This window comes from Mastigoproctus giganteus, chromosome 10 (assembly GCF_048544385.1).
Source record: "Mastigoproctus giganteus isolate SK-2022 chromosome 10, ASM4854438v1, whole genome shotgun sequence".
Lineage (NCBI taxonomy): Eukaryota > Metazoa > Arthropoda > Arachnida > Uropygi > Thelyphonidae > Mastigoproctus > Mastigoproctus giganteus.
The window spans coordinates 181199369-181223517 of record NC_143584.1 but is presented as its reverse complement, the minus strand read 5'-3'; the positions used below and the strand labels follow the sequence as shown (position 1 = coordinate 181223517).

Sequence of the window (24149 nt, the reverse complement as noted above, 5' to 3'; positions counted from 1 at the left end):
TGTGCAGTCAAATATGAAGTTCGCTGAGCAGTGCAGATGGGCAACAGGGCAAGTCATGGAGTCTTGTCAATGATATATAGGAATTTTGCTAGTAGAAATAAGGAGGTGATTATTCCGTTATACAAGGCCACACCTAGAGTACTGTACAGGTCTGGAGGCCTCATTTTAGGAAGAATGTGGAGTTGCTAGAACAAATACAAAGGGCAACAAGCTTAGTGAGTGGAACAAAGGGGTGCTCTTACCAAGAAAGGCTTAAGTTCTGCAAATTGCAGTGCCTGGAGAGTAGGCACCTGTGAGGTTATGAGCAAGCTGAATGCTGATGGAATTCCTCTTGCTCAGATTAAAAACCTGAGTGGGCACAGATTCAAATTGAGGAAGGACAGTTGTAGAGTGGATGCGAGAAAATTGGCCTTTTGCCAGCGGGTAGTTGATTGGTGGAACAGACTTCCATCTTTTGTTGTGGAAGTTGATAGCCTAAATATGAGCTATGGGTAATACTGACACACATTTATCTGATAATATTGGTCAAAGTAACTCTTGCACATACCTTAAGAGTTCTTATCTGTTACCCCAACTGGATGTATTATCTAGATGTTCTGGGGGCAGAAATGTTTCACGTGAGCGGGTAGCTAATATCAGGGAAGAGAGCCTAAAAAACTTCAAGGGTTGTGTTAGGGTTGTTAAATATACAAGAACAGTAAATCTTAATTGTTTATACAGTAACGTTAGAAGTGTCGTCAATAAAATGAGTGAATTCGAACTGCTGGTTAAAACAAGTAACGCGGACATAATAGGGCTTACAGAGACGTGGTGCCACCCGGAAATTGGGGATGATGAGTTTAAGTACAGCTTGTATAATGTATTTAGGAAGGACAGGGTAGATGGGATGGTGGGGTAATACTTCTTATCAGAAGCAGCCTGAGTGCAACGATAGCTTTCCCAGATTCAGACATTTCACATGCTAGTATAGAGTCTGTATGGTGTGAGATAGTTGGAAACAAAAAAGGTATAATGCGAGTAGGAGTAATCTACAGACCAGGTGATTGTGAAGATTATGACAAAAGACTCTACATGCAAATGGAATGGGCAAGTAAGCGTCAATACCTTATTATCGGTGATTTCAATTTGCCTCTAATTGACTGGAGTAAATGGGAAGGAAACTCTACACGGGGAACAATTTTTAAATCAACTAGATGACTGTTATTTGTATCAACATGTCAGGGAAAGTACTAGAGAAAAGAATATCCTAGACCTCATCATCACACATGAATCAGATGACATAACAGGGCTGACAGTAGAGGAACCAGTAGCAGGAAGTGATCATGGAGTTCTACAGTGGATGATGACGAGAGAGGTAGCAGGAGTAAAAAGGCAAAGGAATGGGTTTTAATTTCAGAAAAGGAAATTACAATGCCTTAAGGTACTACATGGCCTCTATTAACTGGGTAGATATCGTGCAGAAAATGAATACATTTGAACTGTGGTACGCTTTTAAAACATTAATCACAGATGCCTTGAATGCGTATATACCATTAAAAAAAAAAAAAAACTCCACGAGGAGGGTTCCAGGTTGGATGAATAGTGAAGTTGCCACATTACTTGAGCAGAAAAAAGGTGGCATGGAAAGGTTACAGAGCAATAAAAAGTACTGAAGCCTATAACAGCTACAAGGTGATGTGTAATAGAGCCACAGATAAGGTTCGACAGGCAAAGGCAGTTTATGAGAAATCGCTAGCAAACAGAGCAAAGAGGGGGGAAAAAGAATTCTTCACATATATAAATGCCAAGAAGAGGACAAACCAGATCGGACCTTTACGTAAGGGAAAGGGGATAGTATTAAATACACCAGCTGCCGTTGCAGATGAACTCAGTTATTTTGCATCGATATTTACAAATGAAAAACCTTTTGTGGCAATGGGAAATTGTGGGAGCAAAGTTAAAAAATATGTAATTAATGATATTGAAATTTTGCAAGATTATTTAATGAAAAAACTTCGAGCCTACAGGCCAGTAAGGCTCCTGGAGTTGATGGAATATACCCTATAATCTTAAGGGAGGTGGCAAGCGAGTGCATTGAACCATTGAGGCTAATTATGCGAGCATCACTAGACTCGGGGGAGATTCCCTTGGATTGGAAAAGTGCAAATGTATCTCCCATACATAAGGGTGGCTCTAAAAGTGAAGTTGGAAATTATCGACCTGTCAGTCTGACTTCAGTAGTAGGGAAAATCATGGAGGCAATGATTAAGGGTGGAATTCAGGATCATTTGGATCGAATTGAAATTCTTAAGGATACTCAGCATGGTTTTGTAAAAGGAAAATCATGTTTAACAAATCTGGTTCACTATTTCGAAAGGGTCACTCACGAGCTGGATTTAGGGAATAATTTCAACATTGTTTATTTAGATTTCAGCAAAGCTTTTGACTCTGTCCCACATGAGTGGTTGCTTTATAAGCTGGAACAGATTGGAATCACTGGGAAAATCCTTAGATGGATAGAAGGATGGCTTCAGGGCAGGAGGCAGAGGGTTGTGATAAATGGCTATTCCTCAGATTGGGTTGATGTAAGAAGTGGGGTTCCCCAAGGATCAGTATTAGGACCACTGTTGTTTTTAATATTCATAAACGACATTGATGAAGGGATAGAGGGCGTGATGTCTAAATTTGAAGATGATGTTAAAATTGGTAGAGTAGTTAATGATCACTGTCAAGCTGAGCTTCTTCAGAGAGACCTAGATAGACTTCAGGAATGGTCAGAAAAATGGCAGCTATGCTTTAATCCAACAAAGTGTAAGGTATTACACCTGAGAAACAGTAATCCCAAAATGACATATTCACTTGGAGTTCAACTAAACCCAGTACTGGAGGAAAGGGACTTGGGTGGTACGATACAGTCAAACATGAAATTCTCTGAGCATTGTAAACAGGTTGCAAGGAAGGCCCATGGTGTCCTATCGATGATCTATCGAACTTTTGCAAGTAGAGATAGGGACGTGATAATCCCATTATATAAGGCTTATGTTAGACCACACTTGGAATACTGTGTTCAAGTATGGAGACCGCACCTAAAGAAAGACAGAGCTTCTTGAAAGGGTGCAAAGACGGGTAACTCGCCTGGTGAGATTGGCAAAAGGGCATCCTTATGAAGAAAGACTTTGAATATGTGGGTTGCAGAGTTTGGAATTTAGACACCTTAGAGGAGATTTGATTGAGGTGTTTAAGGCTCTGAGAGGCATCAGTAATATGAATGAGGACGAAATTTAAGATTATAAATGATGCTAGAACTAGGGGACATAAATTCAAGTTATGGGGAGAAATGTTTAGATTGGACTGCAGGAAGTTTTATTTTAGCCAGAGAGTTATAAATTACTGGAATAAGTTGCCTTCATGGGTGGTAGAGGCCGACAGTTTGGGGAAATTCAATGGTCATCTGGATAGTACTTTCGAAGGGAAGTGCATAGGATGATAGGTTTCTTTTTTTATTAATAATTATTATTTAGTTTTTATCATTGTTTTGTTCGGATTATTTTTTTTTGGCTGGTGCAGCATAAGCCATAGGCTTTCTTGCACCATGCGGCCATTACTAATACTAAATAAATTTAAGGTTGAGCTGGATAGGCATTTGGAATGAATGGAGGGGTGAATTGGGAGGTGTTTTTTTGGCTGTTGCTATATAAGCTTGCTTCTTGATTTGTATGACTCTACTAATGCTAATGTCTGATATTAGGTGTTCTAAGTTCTTACAGGTAAACTCAAAGCTGGAGGTAAATTTGCAGAGAGCTTTCAAGACTGAGTTTGGTGTCAAAGAGTAGGTTATAAATTTTCTGTACATCTGTCCCATTCTGTTAAGGTCTGTGAGAACATACCAATATTGTTCTTTGGTGTTGATATAGTGTTCTTGGATTTTCTATGAGGTATAGCTTTTTGTGGGCCTTTTACTATTTGGAACTTGTCATACATACACATATCTGTTATGCTGTTAGAATTAGTTGAGGCATATGATGAAAGATTGTTGTTATTTGGTTTTCAGGAGCATTAGCAACTAAGGCCATATTGCTCCGGGGATATGAGGTGGTCATTCCCTGACCTTTCCGCATCCTCCGTATTTGGTGGTGACAGGCTCGAACCCCGGTCTAATCAAGAAGCGTGTGCTATGCACTGCTGCTCCTTCCCACCTGGCTACGGAGGTGCCAATATGATGAAAGAAAACAAGCTTATAAAGCATCAGCTGGGGGGGGGGATTCCCATTTCACACATCCAGTCACTCCAAATGTTTGTCTAGTTCATCTATCAATTTCCACAACAAAAGATGGAAGTCTGTTCCTTGAATAAACTACCCACTGGCTAAAGACACTTCCGCACATCTATTCTACAATTGTCTTTCCTCAATTTGAATCTATGCCCCCCTCGGGTTCTTAATTTGAGAAAGCGGAAGTATCCTGTCAGCATTGAGCATGCTCATACCAGTCAAGGACTTATACACCTAAATCAGATCACCTTGCAGGTGTCTAGTCTGGAGATGCTGCAATTTGCAGAACTTAAGCCTTTCTTCATAAGGGCACCACTTTGTTCCTCTCACCAATCTTGTAGCCCTTCTCTGTACTTGTCCTAGCAACTCTACATCCTTCCTAAAATGAAGCCTCCAGAACTGCATATAGTACTCAAGGTGTGGCCTAACCATTGCCTTATACAAAAGGATAATCACCTCCTTGTCTGTGCTAGCAAAATTCCTATATATCATTGACAAAACTCATTGACCTGCTCTGGCAGCCCATCTGCACTGCTCAGGGAACTTCATATCTGACTGCACAATTACCCCCAGGTCTTTCATTCTCCCACCTCCCCGGGCATAGAACCACATGGTGCTTTTCTCTTGGGTTACTGCTACCCATATGCAGTACTTTGCTGTCAATGTAAATCTTCAATTGCCACTTCTCAGCCCATCTGAATAACTTTTCTAGATCACGTTGCAGTAGTATACTGTCTTTACTGTCATTAACAACCCTGCCAACCTTTATATCATCTGCAAACTTGGACATCAAGCCTGATATACCTTCATTGATATCAGTGATAAATACACAAAACAATAATGGGCCCTCCACCGAACCCTGAAGGACTCTGCTAATAACATAATTCATGTAGAGCAGTGTCCATTTATTACCACTCTCTGCTGTGTCCCACTCAACCATCCCTTTATCCATTGCAGTAACTTGCCCCTAATGCCATAGTGCTCCAATTTGTACAGCAGTCTTCCATGTGCAACAGTATCAAAAGCTTTCCTGAAATCCAAGTATATGATATAAAAATTATTTTTTGAATCCAGTTCCTTTGTGACTACTTTGTAGTATCCAATCAAATTGGTCAGACAAGACTTCCCCTTAACAAACCCATGTGTCTGAGCTATTACCGCTGTCTTGTCTAGGTGATCCTGTATCACCTCAAACCAGTGACTCCATTATTTTCCCCAGAAAAGAAGTTAAACTGACAGGTCTATAATTATTTGCGTCACTCTTTGAACCCCTTTTGTGAATTGGGGATACATTGGCACATCTCCAGTCCACGGGGACCTCCCCCGACTCCAAGGATGCTCTCATAATTATGGCTAAGGGTTCACTTACTTCCCCTGCTGCCTCCTTCATTATAACTGGATTGATTCCATCTTCCCCATGTGCCTTTTTTATGTTTAACTTCAACAATTTCTCCTTCACTTTGCTCCCACAGTTATTACAAAATCATTTAGCTCCCTGTTAGTTTGATAAACTCCTGGAATTCCCCTCCTTGAAAAACTCCTCATGTGTGAGTGTAGATGCAAAATACTCATTCAGTTTATAAGCTACTTGAGCAGTATAATCTATAGTCGAACCATCTATGTTAAGTGGACAAATCTGAGTCATTACTTCCTTCTAGAGTTTACTCTAAAGATTTCTCGAAATCTACCTAACCCTTCTTTGTGACTTGATTACAGACTAGCTTATTATATCTGCCATAGGCTTCTGTGTCGCCTGATAATTAATTTTTTTTAATTTTTTTTTTTTTTTTTTTTTTTATGAAAACCCCAAACACGAAAGGTATCAAAACCTATAGTACTTAGTACCGTGCATGGGTTGAAGGAGAAGTATAGGGGAGGGGGGTGCCAGAAACTTTGCTCTAGAGACTAAACATGGGTTTCACCACTTCAAGCTTCCAATAAGCAAAGTGGTGGTATTTCACCGGTTGATGAAAGTCATCTACCACCTTGAAATTTTATACGCATCTCACGAATTTTTCTTCTCTGCCAAGAGCCTCATTAATTCATCCGACATCTATTTAAAGCCTGAACCTTGAACAGTATTTCTTAGTTGGTATGAAAAGCCTAGTAGGCTTTTCCATAATAGGCATAATAGTCCCTGAAGGCTTCCCATTTAGAATTCACAGTTGGTAACATCATCAGTTGATCCCACTGTATAAATTTAAAAACAGTCTGACACCACTGTAGTCACCTTTATAAAAGCAAAAACCCTTTCCTTTACTCCTAATGGTAGTTACATCTGTAAGTAAATCCCACATCAGTACACCGTGATCACTGTCACCTAGTGGTTCCTATATCTGCAAATTCTTAATGCATGAATAATCACTGATAATCAGATCAAGGATATTACTCCTTCTGGTTGCCCCTCGAACATGTTTCTTTAGAAAAAAAGATCCTCCAATTAATCCACAAAAGTCTTGCTAGCATGCGAGTGGCCAATCCACAAGTTCCAGTCAATATCTGGAAAGTTAAAATACCCATTACAAGACATTCTGATTTACTAGCCCATTCTATTTCTCTACACAACTGTTCATTGTACTCAGAGTCATTAGGCCTATAACATACTCCTACTCTCATTTTCCCTTTCCCAGTATTTATGTCACACCAAATACTCAACATTGCACTATTCACCCATGTCAACCAGATGCACTTCTTTAGATTTTAAGTGTTTAACTAACAGCATAACCCCTCCTCCCTTCCTACCCTGTCTGTACACATTGTACTCCCAAATTCCAATTCTGCACTGCTTATATCTGTGACACCATGTCTCTGATATCCCAACAATATCTGCCTTTGATATCTTGATCAGCCCTTCAAATTCATCAAGTTTATTCACTAACTTCTAGCATTAGTGTACATACACTTGTTCTTACTCTTAGTTAGAGATGATACTGTGGTTAAATTTATTATTAAGATATATGGGGAAAGGGTTTTTGGCTTAAGCATGTAGAATTCTTTTCTGGTTCTAGTGAAAGGGTCTGGTATGTGGTCTAGGATTGATATGTATATTAGTAAAGGGATGTACCTGAAAATGTTTACATTCAATCTCCTGTTCAGTGTGTTATGTTTATTGTTGATAATGTAGTTATTTATGTCCAATCTATGGTGGTTCAGCCTGAGGTGTAGTTTTGTTACCAGTTTGGCCAACATATTTACAGTTGCAGGTGTTGCAAGTGATGAGATAGATAACACTGATGCATTTTCAGAAAATATGATCCCTGGAATTATCCATATTGCAACATGGGTGTGTATATGGACATGTACGTCAAAGTTTGCTAGTACGTGCGTTAAATTTTGGGCAGCAGAGGGAATAATGGTAGTTAGTGGTAGATTCCTCAACATTAGGCTGGAAGCATTAGATACTGATTTGCTCTGTGTGTTCCTGATGCTGCACATGTATCCTATGTGCAGCGTCAGGAATATGTATCAAAGGGCATGAGCCCCCGGGGTCAAGTTTAACCTACTCCACCCAAGTAGTGTTATTAGGATGTTTATAAGCCATAATTAAGTAAATAAGTAAACAAAACAAATAATAATAAGAATAAAAGTATATAATTATAACACTGGACTATGATATCTGTAAAAATGATAGAGAAGAGACAGGAAAGACACTGCTGAGGTAGAAGGCAGTGAAAAGAGATGAAGGCTAAAAGTGCTAGTAAGCAAGCCAATCATAATGTAGGTCACAATAGGATAAAATCACCAGCATAAAAGAATAAGAGAGAAAGGTGTACAAAAGGGAATTTTATGCTATAGATTCAAGGAGAAGGTTAAAAAAGACAGGAAAGTGAATATTAGAAAATCTAACAGGGCTAACAAGCAATTCAGGGCAGCTGTAGCATATCCTTGATAAGGTTTGTGTGAAATAATATTGTTTATAAGAGAAAGGTAAAGAGCATGAAATGTATAAAAGGATTATAGTTCTAGATTAGTACATTAATAGTAGAAGAACCTAGCAACTATAACGAATATAGACAAAAATATAGAGCCTATTGGTATGGTGTAAAGTATAGTCTAAAGAACTATCTGTTGAATCCATAGTAAAATTAGAAGAAAGTACCTGTAAAGGAAATATGAAATTAGCAATGTGATATTGCTTATCATTGCAATTACAATGATTTTGGTGTTTTCTTCAGGAGTCAGCTGCCAAAACCAAGGGAAATGCAACAGTTAAACAAAGGCCTCTGTTTTGAACAATTATGAGACTATACCTTCTCCCAACAGCTAATAGTACTTACACCTTCACCAACATTAAATCCCACTTACCAAAGTTACATAAACACTTCATCATTATTACAGTAGATAAAGCTTCAAATAACTTTGCTTTATCTGTAAAAGGTTCTACTATCAAACTATAATAGCAGAGAACTTAACTCCAGTACCACATACAAACCTGTCATCAACAAAAGTAGTATTATCACAAAAACTTATTGCTTTCAGAAAAAAATTAAAAAACAATTTAAAAAAAAAAAAACCCCTTCCTTACATTTATTTTATCCCAAAATTTCATAAATATCCTATAAGCTTCAGATTTATCACATCCTGCAAAAACAGTTATTCTCATAAACCTGGAAAAACACTAGAACTACTCCTTAAGCCTATCTTAAACATTCTTCCCAACAGCAGAATCATTGCAAATAATCACCAATAATAAAGGCCCTAAAAAAAATCAGCATATTACTCACATCTAGTTTTGACTTCAACAGCCTTTTCATTTTCACTAGCATAGATCTATCTAATTTAAAACTAGTAATGAAAGAGCTTTACTGTAAGAATAAACATTATAAACTGCAAACCAGCCTACTGGAATAATTTAACCAAATTACACATATTAAACAATTACATCTTTGATGGCACCACTGTTTATCTACAAACTAAAAAAGGTACACGTATGGGCAGCCCAGCTAGCTGTATACTAGCCAACCGTTACCTGTACTTTTCAGAAAGTTCCTTGCCCGCAGATCTATGCATGTATAGATATACTGACAACCTGCTGGTTATCAACTGCAATAATTTCCTGCAAGACTTGGCCCACATCTATCCTCCAGAGCACACTCTGTAAAAAATTAATAGCAATAATTAGGGATAGAATTTTTTTTATCTGTACTTGTTAACAGGAGAGACTGCTTCTACAAGGATGGGTACACTTAAATAAAAAGGGTGCAAGAATATTTGCTGATACTATCGAGGCAGTGTTAGGTGGGTCGGAAAGCTGCTAGCTTGGGGGGGGATACAAGTACTAATAGATTAACAGTAGCCACTGGCAGAGGTGAAAGTGATTCTTGCACTGCTTCTTTGGAATGAGCAGAACCCTGGAAAACAAGATGCAGGATATTTCAGACTGCTGGGAGTAATTGCTGTACAAGTAAACATGTACTGTGTTAGGGTGGCTAAGAATAGGAACAGGTGCATGTATACTTGCGTGTACACCAATGCTAGGAGTTTGGTAAATAAATTTGAGGTATTGCTCAAATACATCAAAGGCTGATATTGTTGGGATATTACAGACAGGATAGGAAGGGAGGAGGGGTTATGCTATTAGTTAAGAAACAAAATCCAAGGAAGTGAAGCCAGTCGACATTGCTGGACAGTGCAGCATCGAGTCAGTTTAGTGTGACATAAGCATTGGGAGATCAAAATTGAGAGTAGGAGTGTGCTATAGGCCTAATGACTCAGATGAGTATAATAAGACACTGTACAGGGAAATAGTGGGCCAGTAAATCAGTCTTATAATGGGAGATTTTAATTTCCCAGGTATTGACTGGAATTTGTGGGTTGGTTGGTCACTCACACACTAGCAAGGCTTTTGTGGATTTATTGGATGATTGTTTTTTACATCAGCATTTTCAGGAGGCATCTAGAGAGAGTAATACTCTTGATTTGATTATCAGTAGTGATTCTTCATGCATTAAGAATCTGCAGATAAAGGAACCACTAGGTGGCAGTGATCACAGTGTGCTGAAGTGGGATTTACTCAAAGAGGTAACTACAATCAGGGGTAAAGGGAAGGGTTATTGCTTTCGTAAAGGCAACTACGATGGTCTGAGACAGTATTTAGATTTTATACAGTGGGACCAACTGATGATGTTACCAACAGCAAATTCAAAATGGAAAGCATTCAAAGAACTTATCTTGGAAGTTACTAGGCTTTACATACCAACTAAGAAATATTGTTCAAGGTTTAGGCTTAAATGGATGTCACATGAATTAATGAGACATATGACAGAGAATAAAAATGCATGGGATACATATAAATTAACATGTGACACAGAAGACTATGACAGATATAAGTTGATCTGTAACTAAGTTACAAAAAAGGTTAGGCAGGCAAAGGCAGTTTATGAGAAATCTTTGGCAAAGGATGCAAACAAAAACAGCAAAGAGGTCTTTATTTATGTAAACTCTAGAAGGAAGGGGATGAATCAGATTGGTCCACTTGATATCGATGGTTCAAGTGTTGATGATCCTGCTCAGGTAGCTAACAAACTAAATGAATATTTTGCATCGACATTCACACATGAGTTATTCAGCGAGGGAAATGCCAGAGGTGTATTCAACTCTGGCAGTAAAGCTAGAGAATCTTGTAATAACTGAGAGTAAAGTGGAGGAGAAATTGTTGAAGATAAACACAAGAAAGGCACCTGGGGTGGATGGGATCTATCCACTTATATTAAAGAAGGCAGCAAAGGAAGTAAGCAAACCTTTAGCCATAATTATAAGAGCTTCCTTGGACTCAGGGGAGGTACCCATAGACTGGAGATGTGCAAATGTGACCCCAATTCACAAAGGAGGGTCAAAGGCTGACACAAGTAATTACAGAACTGCGAGTTTAACTTCTGTTCCAGGAAAATTAATGGAGGCACCGGTTAAAGCAGCACTGTGGGATCATCTAGACAAGACTTCAGTTATAGCTCGGACACAGCATGGTTTTGTTAAAGGAAAGTCTTGCCTGACCAATTTGATTGGATAATATGATGCAGTCACAAAAGAAGTGGATGCAGGGAATAACTTTGATATTATATACTTGGATCTTAGAAAGGCTTTTGATACTGTTGCACATGGAAGATTGCTACACAAATTGGAACAGTGTGGCATTGGAGGCAAATTGCTGCTATGGATAAAGGGGTGGTTGAGGGGGAGAGGACAGAGTGGTAATCAATGGACACTGCTGTTCGTGGACTAATGTTATTAGTGGAATCCCTCAGGGTTCAGTGTTGGGTCCATTACTGTTTTCTATATTTATAAATAATATTGATGATGGTATATCAAGCTTAATGTCCAAGTTTCCAGACGATACAAAGGTTGGCAGGGTTGTTAAGGACACTACTGACGCTATGCTACTGCAACAGGATCTGGAAAGGTTGAGCAGATGGGCTGAAGGTGGCAAATGAAGTTTAACATTGACAAATGTAAAATACTACATATGGGAAACAGCAACCCCAGAGCAACGTATCAATTCTGTGGTACTACACTGACAGTGGTAGAGAATGAAAAGGACCTGGTGGTAATTGTGCAGGCAGATATGAAGTTCTCTGAGCAGTGCAGACGAGCTGCAAGAGTAGCTCATGGTGTCTTGTCAATGATATACAGGAATTTTTCTAGCAGAGATAAGGAGGCGATTATTCCCTTGTATAAGGAGATGGTCAGGCCATACCTTGAGTACTGTATACAGGTGCGGAGGCCTCATTTCAAGAAGGATGTAGAGCTGCTGGAACGAGTACAGAGAAGGGCAACAAGATTAGTGAATGGAACAAAGGGGTGCTCTTACGATGAAAGGCTTACGTTTTGCAAATTACAGTGTCTGGAGACTAGGCACCGGCGAGGTGATCTGATAGAGGTGTATACAGCCTTGAATGGTTTGAGCATGCTCAATGCCGATGGAATTCTTCCTCTTACTCAGAATAATCACCTGAGAGGGAATAAATTCAGATTGAGGAAAGACAGATGTAGGATAGATGTGCAGAAATTTGCCTTTAGCCAGCGGGTAGTTGGTTGGTGGAACAGACTTCCATCCCTTGTTGTGGAAGTTGAGAGCCTAAATAAATTTAAGGCTCAACTGGACAGGTATTTTGAACAAACAGAGAGGGGTGAAGTGGAAGTTTTTTTTTTGGCTGATGCTGCATAAGCTTGCATCATACGTCTCTACTAATGCTAATGACCTTTTTGCACATTATCTAGACTTGGATATTAACCTCCATAACCATCTACAATAAACAATGCATTCTACTTCAATCACACATTGGCATTTCAACATTGCAAATAAAATTCATGCCCTCATCCTCTCTCAATGTATAAGAATAGCAACTATATGTAACAGCAACAACGTAGTCACCTTTAAAATAGGATACCTCTATAACAAACTGCTGGATAACAAGTTCCCAGCAGCCTACCTCCACTTGTTTTTCAATAAAAAAAGTCTCCACATTTTATTTTACAAAAAAATAATCAGCCACCCTATAAATATAAAATGTATAATATAAATCAGTCATCCTAACCTATTAGGCTGTGTATATATGTACCTCACAATCTGATATTATTTTAACTCTTTACACAAAGGTTTTAACCCTAAATGGCATAAATGGGTTTTTCTATCATTTTTAACACAATTGACTTAAACACTTATGACCCACTCCCAGGACTTCATTCGGGGTCCTACTAGAGGAACGGGAATTGCAATCCTCAACTGCCTGAGCACCACCTTTGTCACTCTTCCTTATAATACCATTTACTTTCCTTCTTGAGTGCAATTAGGTTTTTGAAAGTAATCAAAATGCTATTTTCTACAATATTTACTGTTTTCGCCTTATAATAAATTCAGTGTCTAATTCACACTACTTTACAGTCAATTCTCTAAGCTTTCGTGGGAGGCATGGTACATGCATTTAATTCGTTCTCACCCAATTATAATTCAATGTTCTATTACTTCCAGTTTCCAACACAGGTCTCTTCACCTCTACATATACAAGTCTGTGTGTGTGCGCGTGCGACAGTTATTATTAATAATTCTTCCACCTCTATAGGGTCAGCCATGAGATATATGTCAGCTATCATACTCATTCTCACTTTTATTAACTTCTTTATCTCAGTAATTTACAATGCACTGAGCATATCTCATGTTTGAAACAGAGGCCTTAACTGTTGCATTTCCTTTGGTTTAGGAGGTTGGCTCATGAAGATAAATGCCAAAATCATCGTAATTGCAACAATAAGTAATATCACACATTGCTAATTTCTTTACAGGTACTTTCTTGCAATTTTACTATGGATTCAACAGAGATAGTTCTTTAGACTATACTTTACCCCACACCAATAGGCTACACACACACACGGGATTTTATATACATTTATACAAATTAATACAGAGCAAAAATTTAACAACAGCAGACACCTTATCGTGAGATAAAATCTAACTGAGTGTATAAGGCTCAGTCAGATGATTAAAAGTGTAAAATGTGTATTGCTAAAATCTGGAAAGTCAATTAAAATGTGTCTAATTGATACAACTGTGTCACAGGACTCACATAGGAGGGTTCTCAGCCCTCAGCAAATACAAATGTGTCCTACATGGGTCTGGGCAAGAACTTCCTCCTTATAATTCCTGTGCAGACTAGACTGCCATGGTTCAGTTACAGGCTTTATCCAATATAATTTGTTTGTAGTCTGTCTATTCCATGAATCCTGCCACACAAATAAATACATGCACTAATTTAGGGTAAGAGCAAGAATATGGGCACAGACTTGCATGTACAGTAATGCTAGGAGCATTCTAAACAAATTTGATGAATATTAAGCACTTATAAAGTCATCAAATGCAGACATTGCAGGAAAAGCAGAAACACGGTGTCACTCAGATATAAGTGATTCTGAATTTGAATATGGGAAGTACAATGTATACAGGAAGGACAGACAGGTGGAGGGGTTATGTTCTTAGTTAAGAAGCATATTAAATATAAGGCAGTGCATCCAGTTGCTTTCTTGTATCACATACTACTACTACATGGGTAATGAGTGAAACATTGAATAAGTCTGGTGTGATAAGCTTGGTTTGATTTTTTTTTTTTTTTTTTTAGGAGCATTAGCAAACTAAGGCCATATTGCTCCAGGGATATGCGGTGGCCATTCCCTGACCTTTCTGCATTCTCTGTATTTGGTGGGCATGGGCTCTAATCCCGGTCTAATCAAGAAGCATGTGCTATGCATTGCTGCTCCTGCCCACCTGGCTATGGAAGTGCCCTGGTGTGATAAGCATTGGGAAAACAAAATTGAGAGTAGGAGTGTTATAGGTCTAATGACTGATGGGTACACCAAACAGCTATACAGAGAAATAGTGGGCAAGCAAATCAGAATGTCTCATAATGAGCGATTTTAAATTTCCAGACGTTGAATGAAATTTGTTGGTTGGTCATTCACAAACTCAAGATTGTGGATTTCTTAGACAACCGTTTTCTACAGCAGCAGCATGTTAGAGTGGCAACATGAAGAAGCAAGTCTAGATCTGCTTAGCAGTGATTCTTCATGCATTACAATGCTGCATGTAAAAAGACCCACTGGGTGGCAGTGATCATAGTGTACTAATGTGGAATTTAATTAAATGCACAACTACAGTCAAGAGTAAAGTGAAAGGCAGCAATTGCAGTGTATAAAGCTTGCAGGCTAAAGTGGTCTCAGGCAGTTTTTAATTCTGTGCAGCAGGACCAATTGATAATGTTACACAGAAAATTCTAAATTGGAAGTACTCAAAAAAAGAAAAAATAAATAAATCTACTAGGCTTTTTATACCAATGAAGAAATATTATTACTAGCCATATAGTGCAAGGAAGCCTGAGGCTTATGCTGCACCAGCCAAAAAAAAATTTGAGTTGCCCAGAGGGAGGGAGGGGAGACCTGGGTGTGAAAAGCCCATACTCACCAGATGGGAGCGCCTGGGGTTATGTTCAAGGCTTACCCCTAAATGGATGTCAGTTGAACTATAGAGACATGTGGCAGAAAAGAGAAGTACACAGGATGCATATAAATTATGTCTGTAATCAAGTCACAAAACAGGTTAAGCAAGCTAAGGCAGATTATGAGAAGTCTCTGGCAAAAAATGCAATTATTTTTTTTTTTGCTGATGCTATATAAGCATGTTTTCTTGCATCATTTGCCATTACTACTATTTTTCAGACAGACAGAAATTTGTGTATTTATTTTCATCATAATAAAAATTTCCAATGTTGTTAACATTTGTAATAATCCTCACTGAAAGCATGGCATACTGTTTCAAAAATAATTATATGTAATATTCATTCTGGAAGTTGTATAACTTTAATCTTAAGTTCTAAAAGTAATAAAATTCACTCAACTGTGATAAACCATTTCATCTATAAAATTAAAACTTACACAATTAATATAACACTACCAGTAGAAAGCTTTTCCTTATCCTTGCCACCAGGAGGATTGGCCTTACACTGATCAAGACATGCACACTTAGAACTAAGGGTCATGGTCTAAAGAAAAGAAAAAAACTTGACTTTTATCTATGAATCTCATTTTTATATTATTGCTAAATGTTCTGATAAAAATTCATAATGCACTCTTTAGCAACTACTTATGAGTTATCCACAGCTATGTATATAATTGCACACAACCAAATACTTGGGTACTGAAGGCAATAACCCTATCTGTTAGGGTTAATAGATTTCAGTGGACAGTGAAACAGTTTCTTCCAATAATATTTCATAAACTATTCAAAATGCAATTTGCTTTTATGCACACAAGTCAAATTTCTGTTTTAAATGCAACAAACTAAAAATAAAATTCTATGAACATATCTATTAGCAATGCACAACGAGAGGCCATTTCATGTCATGCAAAAATGAAGCTCTTATCTGAAGGTTATCAGCTATTCCATTTTGAGTTAAGTTACTTGTTGCCATTCTACACTAATCTTGGACTGAGGATGAAAATTACCTGTACACAGTCAATGAAATAAACTGCAAGAACTGTTTCTTCATATTCAAGAAGAATGTGAAATTATTGTAGTGGTTTGCTTTGAGATCTGATATGAATATTAGCATTTTACTTTAGTTATATGCATTTGTGGTAGAAAGAATTAGTGAGAATTTGAAAGAATTATGTCTGTGTGTGATCATAATTCAATTGTTTGTAAAGAAGCCTCAAATCTGGTGTTAAAAAATAGAATATTCTTGAAATAGAATTCAAGAAAACCAGAGAGTATCCAATTCAATGAAATGAAATTATATTTTCAAGTACAACTAAAAATACAGTAATAAGAGACTCAATGACAAAATGATATATATATATATATACACACACACACAGTTAAACAAAAATCAGAGTTAAAAACAAACTTTCAGAGCTGCATGGAACATGTAGTACTAAAAGTTTGTTCCAATTCTACTGAAAATAATCATGTCCCATAAATAGCAGAAAGAATCACATGCAAAAAATGTGACATAATAAGTATTATGTAAGCTAATACAAAGTATTAGATGGGCAAAAAGAGAAGCCACAGGGTTTAAAATAAACCAGAAGAAAAGCCTACTGACACCACATGCACTTCATTATGTGCACTCAATGGTCTAGAGAAGGTGCACCAACAATTGTTGGTGCACCTTCTCTAGAAAGATGATTTTCTATAAGTGTGATAAGAATCCTCATCACAGTTTATATTACACTCAGATGTTAGAACCCTTCGAATTTTTTTTTTTTTTTTATGAAACCCCAAACAAGAGGTATTAGAATCTATAGTACTTAGTACCATGCTTGAGTTGGAGGTTGAGAAGATGAAAGAAGATATTTGTTGACATTAGACTTGAACTTCTGTAGACTAATTTTCAGGAAATACGTACAAAGGAAGGTTGTTCCAGAAAACAGCAGTTGAATGAACAAACGAAGAAGATGAAAAGTTGGTTCTGTGAGTTTGGAGTTGACAGTAAATGGATGGTGGTGGCAAGTGTTTGAACTGTTTTGAAAGAGAGAGAGCAGGAATTATGGAAGCCAATTCAGAAAAACAGGGCCCATGGAAGTATCTGTAGAAAAGGCATACAGCAGAAACCATACTTCTATGAGACAGCAAGTGGAGCGACTGTGTTAGAGAGTAGTCATTAATTAACCTAACTGCCCTCTTCTGAATGGAATCTAGAAGCCCAAGAGAGGTTTTGGAGGTACTGCCTCAGATGTGGGAACAATATTCCATGGTAGGGCGGATTTGCGATTTGTACAGAGTGAACAGCTGTTTAGAAGAAAAGTAACGCCGAGAGCGAAAGAGAAAACCAAGTTTTTTAGATGCAGAGGAAGCAATATTTGTAATGTGCTTGTGCCAAGAGAGATTAGAAGTCAGGGTAAACCTCAAAAGAGATATCATTTTGCCTAGAAATTGGAGTGTCACCAAAGATAAGCATAGGAGCAGAAGAATCTGTTTTGCAAGATATAAGACAGGACTGAGTTTTAGAAGGATTGAAATCAACTAAGTTGTCTTTGCCCCACTGGAGATCGGAATTTAAGGAATTTATAGCGGATATTCAAGAAATTGAAGCTGACTGAGCAGGGCAAGGTTTCTCAAAATGGAAAATGGAATGCAATGTGCTATCATTGGCAAAACTGTGGATAGGATTTCCAGTCAACAGAAGGTCATTAATATACAAGAGGAAAAAAGTGGGGGAAAGAACTGATGTTTTTTTTGTTTTTGTTGTCTAGGAGCATTAGCAACTAAGGCCATATTGCTCCGGGATATGCGGTGGTCATTCCCTGACCTTTCCGCATCCTTCATATTTGGTGGCGATGGGCTCGAACCCCGGTCTAATCAAGAAGCGTGTGCTATGCACTGCTGCTCCTTCCCACCTGGCTACGGAGGCGCCGGAAAGAACTGAACCTTGGGGTACACTAGCATTAGTGGACAAGTTAGATGACAGCCATCCACCATCACCCTCAGTGAGCAATCAGAGAGAAAACTGAATAACCAATTACAAAAAAAACAGTTGGCAAACTATAAGATGGAAGCTTGTGCAGGAGACATTTATGGCAAACACAATCGAAAGCCTTTGATATGTAAAGAGCAACTGCTTGTGTTTCACTGAATTTTTCCATAAATGGGTAACACAAGCCAGAATATCACCAGTGGATCAACACTGACAGAATCCATACTGGCGATCGTTGATCAGATGGTAGGTTTCTAGGTAGTTTAAGAGTTGGCAGTTAATTTATTTCTCCGTTACTTTAGAAAGAGTAGGAGTAGAAGTTCCTAAAGAGTTACCAATAGGTTCGGTCAGGTGTACTAACTAGCGACCGGCCTGCGATACCGTTTTAGAGCTGTACCCTCGAAATGTAAGGAAGATTGGATCTCACCATGATGTTCATCATAAACTCAAAAAAGTCAGTCATACTGCATGATGGAAGATGGGGGATAGGGTTGACCGGAATTTAGCTCTGGAGACTAAATGTGTTCCACCACTTCAAGGCCAACCGGGCTAAGTACCTGCCCGGCAACCCAAAGGTCGCGGGTTCGATTCCCGCCTCGGGCTTGGATCAAAGTACTGCAAAAACCTTGGGAGGTGCAATATGGCCACAGAAGCCGATGCGCCAACAACTACCAAATCAAAAAAAAAAAAAAAACCACTTCAAGTCTCCAATAAGCAAAGTGGTGGTATTACACCAGTTGAGTCATATACCTCCTAGTATTGGCTGGTAACACAGAGGGTTGGCAATCCTCCATGTAGTGTGGGTGCCACACCTCGACGACTGCTTACGTTGGTTCAGACCTGGGTGGTCACACACAGTGTGCATGGAGGTTATACCCAGGGTTACTAACAGTCCAACCATCGTGAAGGTGCAAGCAGAGGATTTGGCTGTTACAGACCATCTGGGCTTAGCCGAAATTGGGTCCACTTGACTTGAATATCACCCAAATATCAGTTCCATCAGTGATTTAGACTTTCAGGTAGCAAGTACAGCTTGTACTTGGTACCTGGCATATCTGAGAGAATGTCTGTGACAACCTCAAGGTCCAAATGTACTGTAAATCAGCAAAATAAGTTCTCAATATTTTGTTGCTCCTCCTCGAGCTGCAATTACAGCCTTACAATGATCTCATGTAGAGATGATCAACTTCTGGATATACGGTTGACCAATTTTGTGGCACACCCTTATGTTTTCCTGCAGCTGAATCTTACTTGTTGGCTTCTTCTGAGCAATTTTAGATGACATTATGTACCAGCAATTTTTAATAGGGTTCAAATGTGCACTGTTACTGGGCTGGTCCAACACTAATGCCAGCATTTCTGAGGTATGACTGTACCTTGAGGGAGAAAAACAAGGGAAAACATTGTATGTTTTAAGCCTTATGAGACAAGACAAACTTCTTGTTAAATCTAAATAGCATAAAACTTACCAATTTTGATGTGTGGCAAGGTGCTGAGTCCTGTTGAAAAATGCCATTTTGGACATCTGTGTGGTGATCTCTAATAACAGGTTTCAGGTACCCCTCCAAGATAGTGTAGGTTTCTGCATTCACCGTTCCGTCAATAAACTTAATTCGCCCTACTCCTTTGCTTGTTATGCATCCCCAGACCATCTGACCGGCAAGCGGGGAACTTTATAGTCTGTGTTATGCAGTCAGGATGGTATGCCTCCGATTTTTGTCTTCTGACATATCACTTCCCACTCAAACCATGCAGGTTGAATTTCGATTCATCAGAAAAGATGGTGTCCCATTGCTCTTTTGTCCATGAAACATGCATTTTAGCCCAAGCAAGTTGCTTCTTCCTCATCTGTTGGAACAACAAAGGCTTCTTCTTAGGCCGATAGGCATGCACACCACATTCCAAAAGTCATCTTGGGATAGTTTGTGCACTTGTTTCAACACCACCAGAGGTCATCTCAAAGTCCAGTTTTAGATCGGGGGCACTAGCATGGCAATTATGAAGGCATAGCCATTTCAAATATCAATCTTGGGAAGGCGTAGTCACTCTCTTATGGCCTGATCCAGATTTTCTCTTCACATCACCAGTTTTCACTGTTTAATTTTTAGCATCCAGGATACTGTTGACAGTGGCAGCCTATTTTATCAGCAATAGCACATGTAGAAAGCCCTTCCTGGGACAGAGCAACAGCTACTTTTTTTTTTGTTGGTGTCAAATGAACATATGGAGCCATGCTTACACCACTGCAAAACAGGATACTAATGAGCGTGTATATACCCTTCCAATGCAGTATTTATAGACATTGCTGATGCAATACCTTGCAATTACTGTCTAATGCAATAGAAGCGTTCTAACACAATACCTTTGCTTTGTGACAAACAAAATGACTAATCAAACAATATCTTATACCTTTCACTACAAATGTTAGTTTAAGGTGATGCAGTTTTTTTGTCTGCCACTGTACATGGCTACAAGGCATGCATGTGTAGATAAAAAAAAAAAAAAAAAAAGAGGTATAAAAGTGCATAGGAAATATCAGTAGCAGCAAGCAGTCATTGTGAAACAGTTCTAAAGAGATATGATTGGCTGTTGTTAGTTTAGTTATGCAAAAGAACGCATATATTAAGCCTTCCAAAGTCAACAGTGCCTGGTGTGAAAATATGGAAGACCAAGGGTGATATTATATAAATATCATACTTTACTGCAAGTTTTTTTTTTTTAATATATATAAATAAAAGACTTTCATTGTCAGTAATGAAAATTTCCCTTAGTACTGCAAGCAAATTGTTGGGAAGGTTAAGAGTATTAGCATTAGTTGAGGCATATGATGCAAGTAAACAAGCTTATACAGCATCAGCCAAAAAAAAAAAAAACAAACTCATTTCACCCATCTGGTCACTCCAAATGTTTGTCTAGTTCAGCCTTAAATTTATTTAAGGCTAACTTCCACAACAGATAGAAGTCTGTTCCAGCAATCAACTACCCACTGGCTAAAGGCAAACTTCTGCATATCTATTCTACAACAGTCTTTCATTGATTTGAATTTATGCCCCCTCAGGTTCTTAAGGTTCTCTATCACACTGAGATATGCAATTCTGTTAGTAATTATTGCTGTTCAGTCGAGAAAAAAAGAAAAGACGTTAGTTACCACTGTATACTAGAATTCTTGTAAATAATCTACAGTTGTAATAATTAGTATTCATCTTATTTAGATTTTTATGAATATTTTCCATTTGTATATGTCTGTCATTCACAGATTCACAAATGGAAAATTCCAACTAGTTTTCCCTATTGCTACTACATTACTGGTAGCACTGATAAAAGTTAAGTTAGCTAGCAACAATAATACTAACCAACACAATTTTTATCTCCAAAAACTTAAATGCTGCTTTTAACCAATTTTTATGCATATATTTGGAAAAATCACCATGATAGTGTCACATAAAGTCACAGTTATTAAATATAGGAGTTACATTTTACCAAAATGTAAATTTTGCATAATCTAGCTAGTAATGTATGACATACTGGCTTCTTTTAACAGATAAAAGCTAATTCTCTTAATTTTAGCGATCAATTCTGGCCTCTTTTCTTGTGATAAACATCAGATTTCTACCTATGGTTCTCAGGTTCAAATTCCAATGTAACAATTTAAAGAGCACACTTGTCATTTTTGCTGAGGATATTTGTAGGCTGTGCCAAGGTTTCCCAAGTATTAAGTTATTGTGATGTTCTCAGGTTGTAAATCTATCCTCCAAACATAAACAGCTCCTCAAGAGAAGGAGGATGTGGCCTGCAACCCTTGTAGTAGGAAATTTTTCAAAATATTTTGCTACAGAGGACAGTACAGTACGTGTTTTTGAAAAGACATTACTGGACTTTTGAAAGAACTAGGTATTATCCATAAGTCAGATGAATGGCATTTATTTATAGATGCCTCAAAATTAAGTTTAAAAGCAGTTTTGCTTCATGATGGCAACAAATTTCCATCAGTTCCTGTGCGTCATACAGTTGGACTTAAAGAAATTCATGAAAGCATGTCTAAGGTTCTACATGCTATAAAATACCAGAATTATGGTTGGAACATATGCAGCAATCTTAAAGTTATTGGTTTGCATGGGGGGGGGGTCACAAAATACTGTTGATTTGTGTTTGTGGGACAGTCATGCGACAGAAGAACATTATGTTGTGCAACATTGGGATGAGTTCATACCAGGACAATGTAATGCAAAATATATTCGTTTAGTGCAATCAAACAAGGTTCTTCTTCCACCCCTGCACATCGAACTTGGATTGATGAAAAATTTCGTGAAAAGATTAGATAAAGAAGGTAACGGATTTGCATACTTGCAAAGTGTTTCCTAATTTAGAGGGAGGTCAAACAGTCTTTCAGAAGGAGACTTCTGAAAGACTGTTTGAAACCCAGTTAAAGGAGGTTGTTTGTTTGTTTCTTGGTTTTTAGGAGCATTAGCAACTAAGGCCATATTGCTCCGGGATATGCAGTGGTCATTCCCTGACCTTTCTGTATCCTCCGTATTTGGTGGTGACAGGCTTGAACCCCGGTCTAATCAAGAAGCGTGTGCTATGCACTGCTGCTGCTCTAAAGGAGGTTGAATTGGCAGCTTGATGATCATTGAAGGCAGTAGTATATGGCTAAGCCCTTCATGCACAGTATTATACAACTCTCATAGCTATAGTCAAAGCCTTATGCTACAAGAGATACAAAATCTCATTGGTAGACTTTTTGCTCTCACTGAAGATTAAGGCCAAGTACTCAGCACTAAGGCTTAGATTTATATTCAACTTAGAGACAAATACCATTATATATAGTTCTGCCCAAGTTGCTAATATCTTTAAATTGTATAGCATCACATGAATAAGTGAATCTGTTATACATTTAAAAATCACTAGGACAGTTGCTGGAATATCTTATGTTCAACTTAACAAATAAACATTCTGTTGTTAAGTTGAACATAATCAAAGCCTCAGCACAGAGTACTTGAGCTGAATTTAGGGAATAATTTACACATACAATATTTTATCTGGATTTTAGCAAAGCATTTGACTGTTCCTCATGAGAGGTTACTGTATAAGCTTGAACAGGTGAAGATTACTGGTAAGATCCTAAGATAGATTGCTCGGTGGCTGCAGGGACAGCAGAGGTGTTGTGATTAATGGGTATTCTTCAGATTGATGTAACATCAGGAGTGGGGTCCCCTCAGGGATTAGTGCTTGGACCACTGTTGTTTCATTTTCATAAACAAGATAGACAAAGGGATAGAAATCATGATGTCAAAATTTGCAGATGTAAATATTGGTAGTCATTAATGATCAGTGCCAAGCAGTGCTCCTTCAGGATGACCTGAAAAGACTTAGATGGTCAGAGAAGTGGTAGTTATGTTTTAATGCTGCTAAATGCAAGGTCTTACACTTGCAGAATAGGAACAAAAATTATACACTTGGTGGGGTTGAATTAAAAACAGAGGAGGAAAGGGATCTGGAAGTTACAATATGAGCAAATAGGAAGTTTTCTGAAGAGTATAAACAGGCAACAAGGAAAGCCCATGCTGTCCTAGTGATTTATCAAATATTATCACTGTACAGATAGGGAGGTCATAATCCCACTACAAAAGGCAATTGTAAGACCACAATTGGAATACTATGTTCAAGTATGGAGATTTCTGGGGGAAAAAAAAAAAGGCAAAAAAAAAATGGCTTTGAAACCAGGCACCACAGAGGTGACCTGATTGAGTAAGGTTCTGGGAGAATTTAGTAAAATGAAGGTGGAATTCAGTTTTCTAAAAAATTCCAGAACTAGGGGGCATAAATTCAAATTAAGGATTAGGTTGTAGGAAGTCTCCTTTTAGCCAACAAGTTGTTGAGGCTGATGTCTGAATAAATTCAGAGGTCAATTGAATACTTACCTATGTGACGAGGGGAGCATA

At 38.2% G+C, this 24149-nt stretch overlaps 1 protein-coding gene across 1 annotated transcript in view; it reads right to left on the bottom strand.

Moving 5' to 3' along the window:
- The window catches only part of LOC150079590 (uncharacterized), a 112754-nt gene that overhangs the window by 26006 nt on the left and 62599 nt on the right, over positions 1-24149 (bottom strand). The window contains exon 5 of the mRNA XM_090383098.1: positions 15668-15774. Within this exon, the coding sequence (XP_090239224.1) occupies positions 15668-15774 (107 nt within the window). The remainder of the gene's footprint in view (positions 1-15667; positions 15775-24149) is intronic.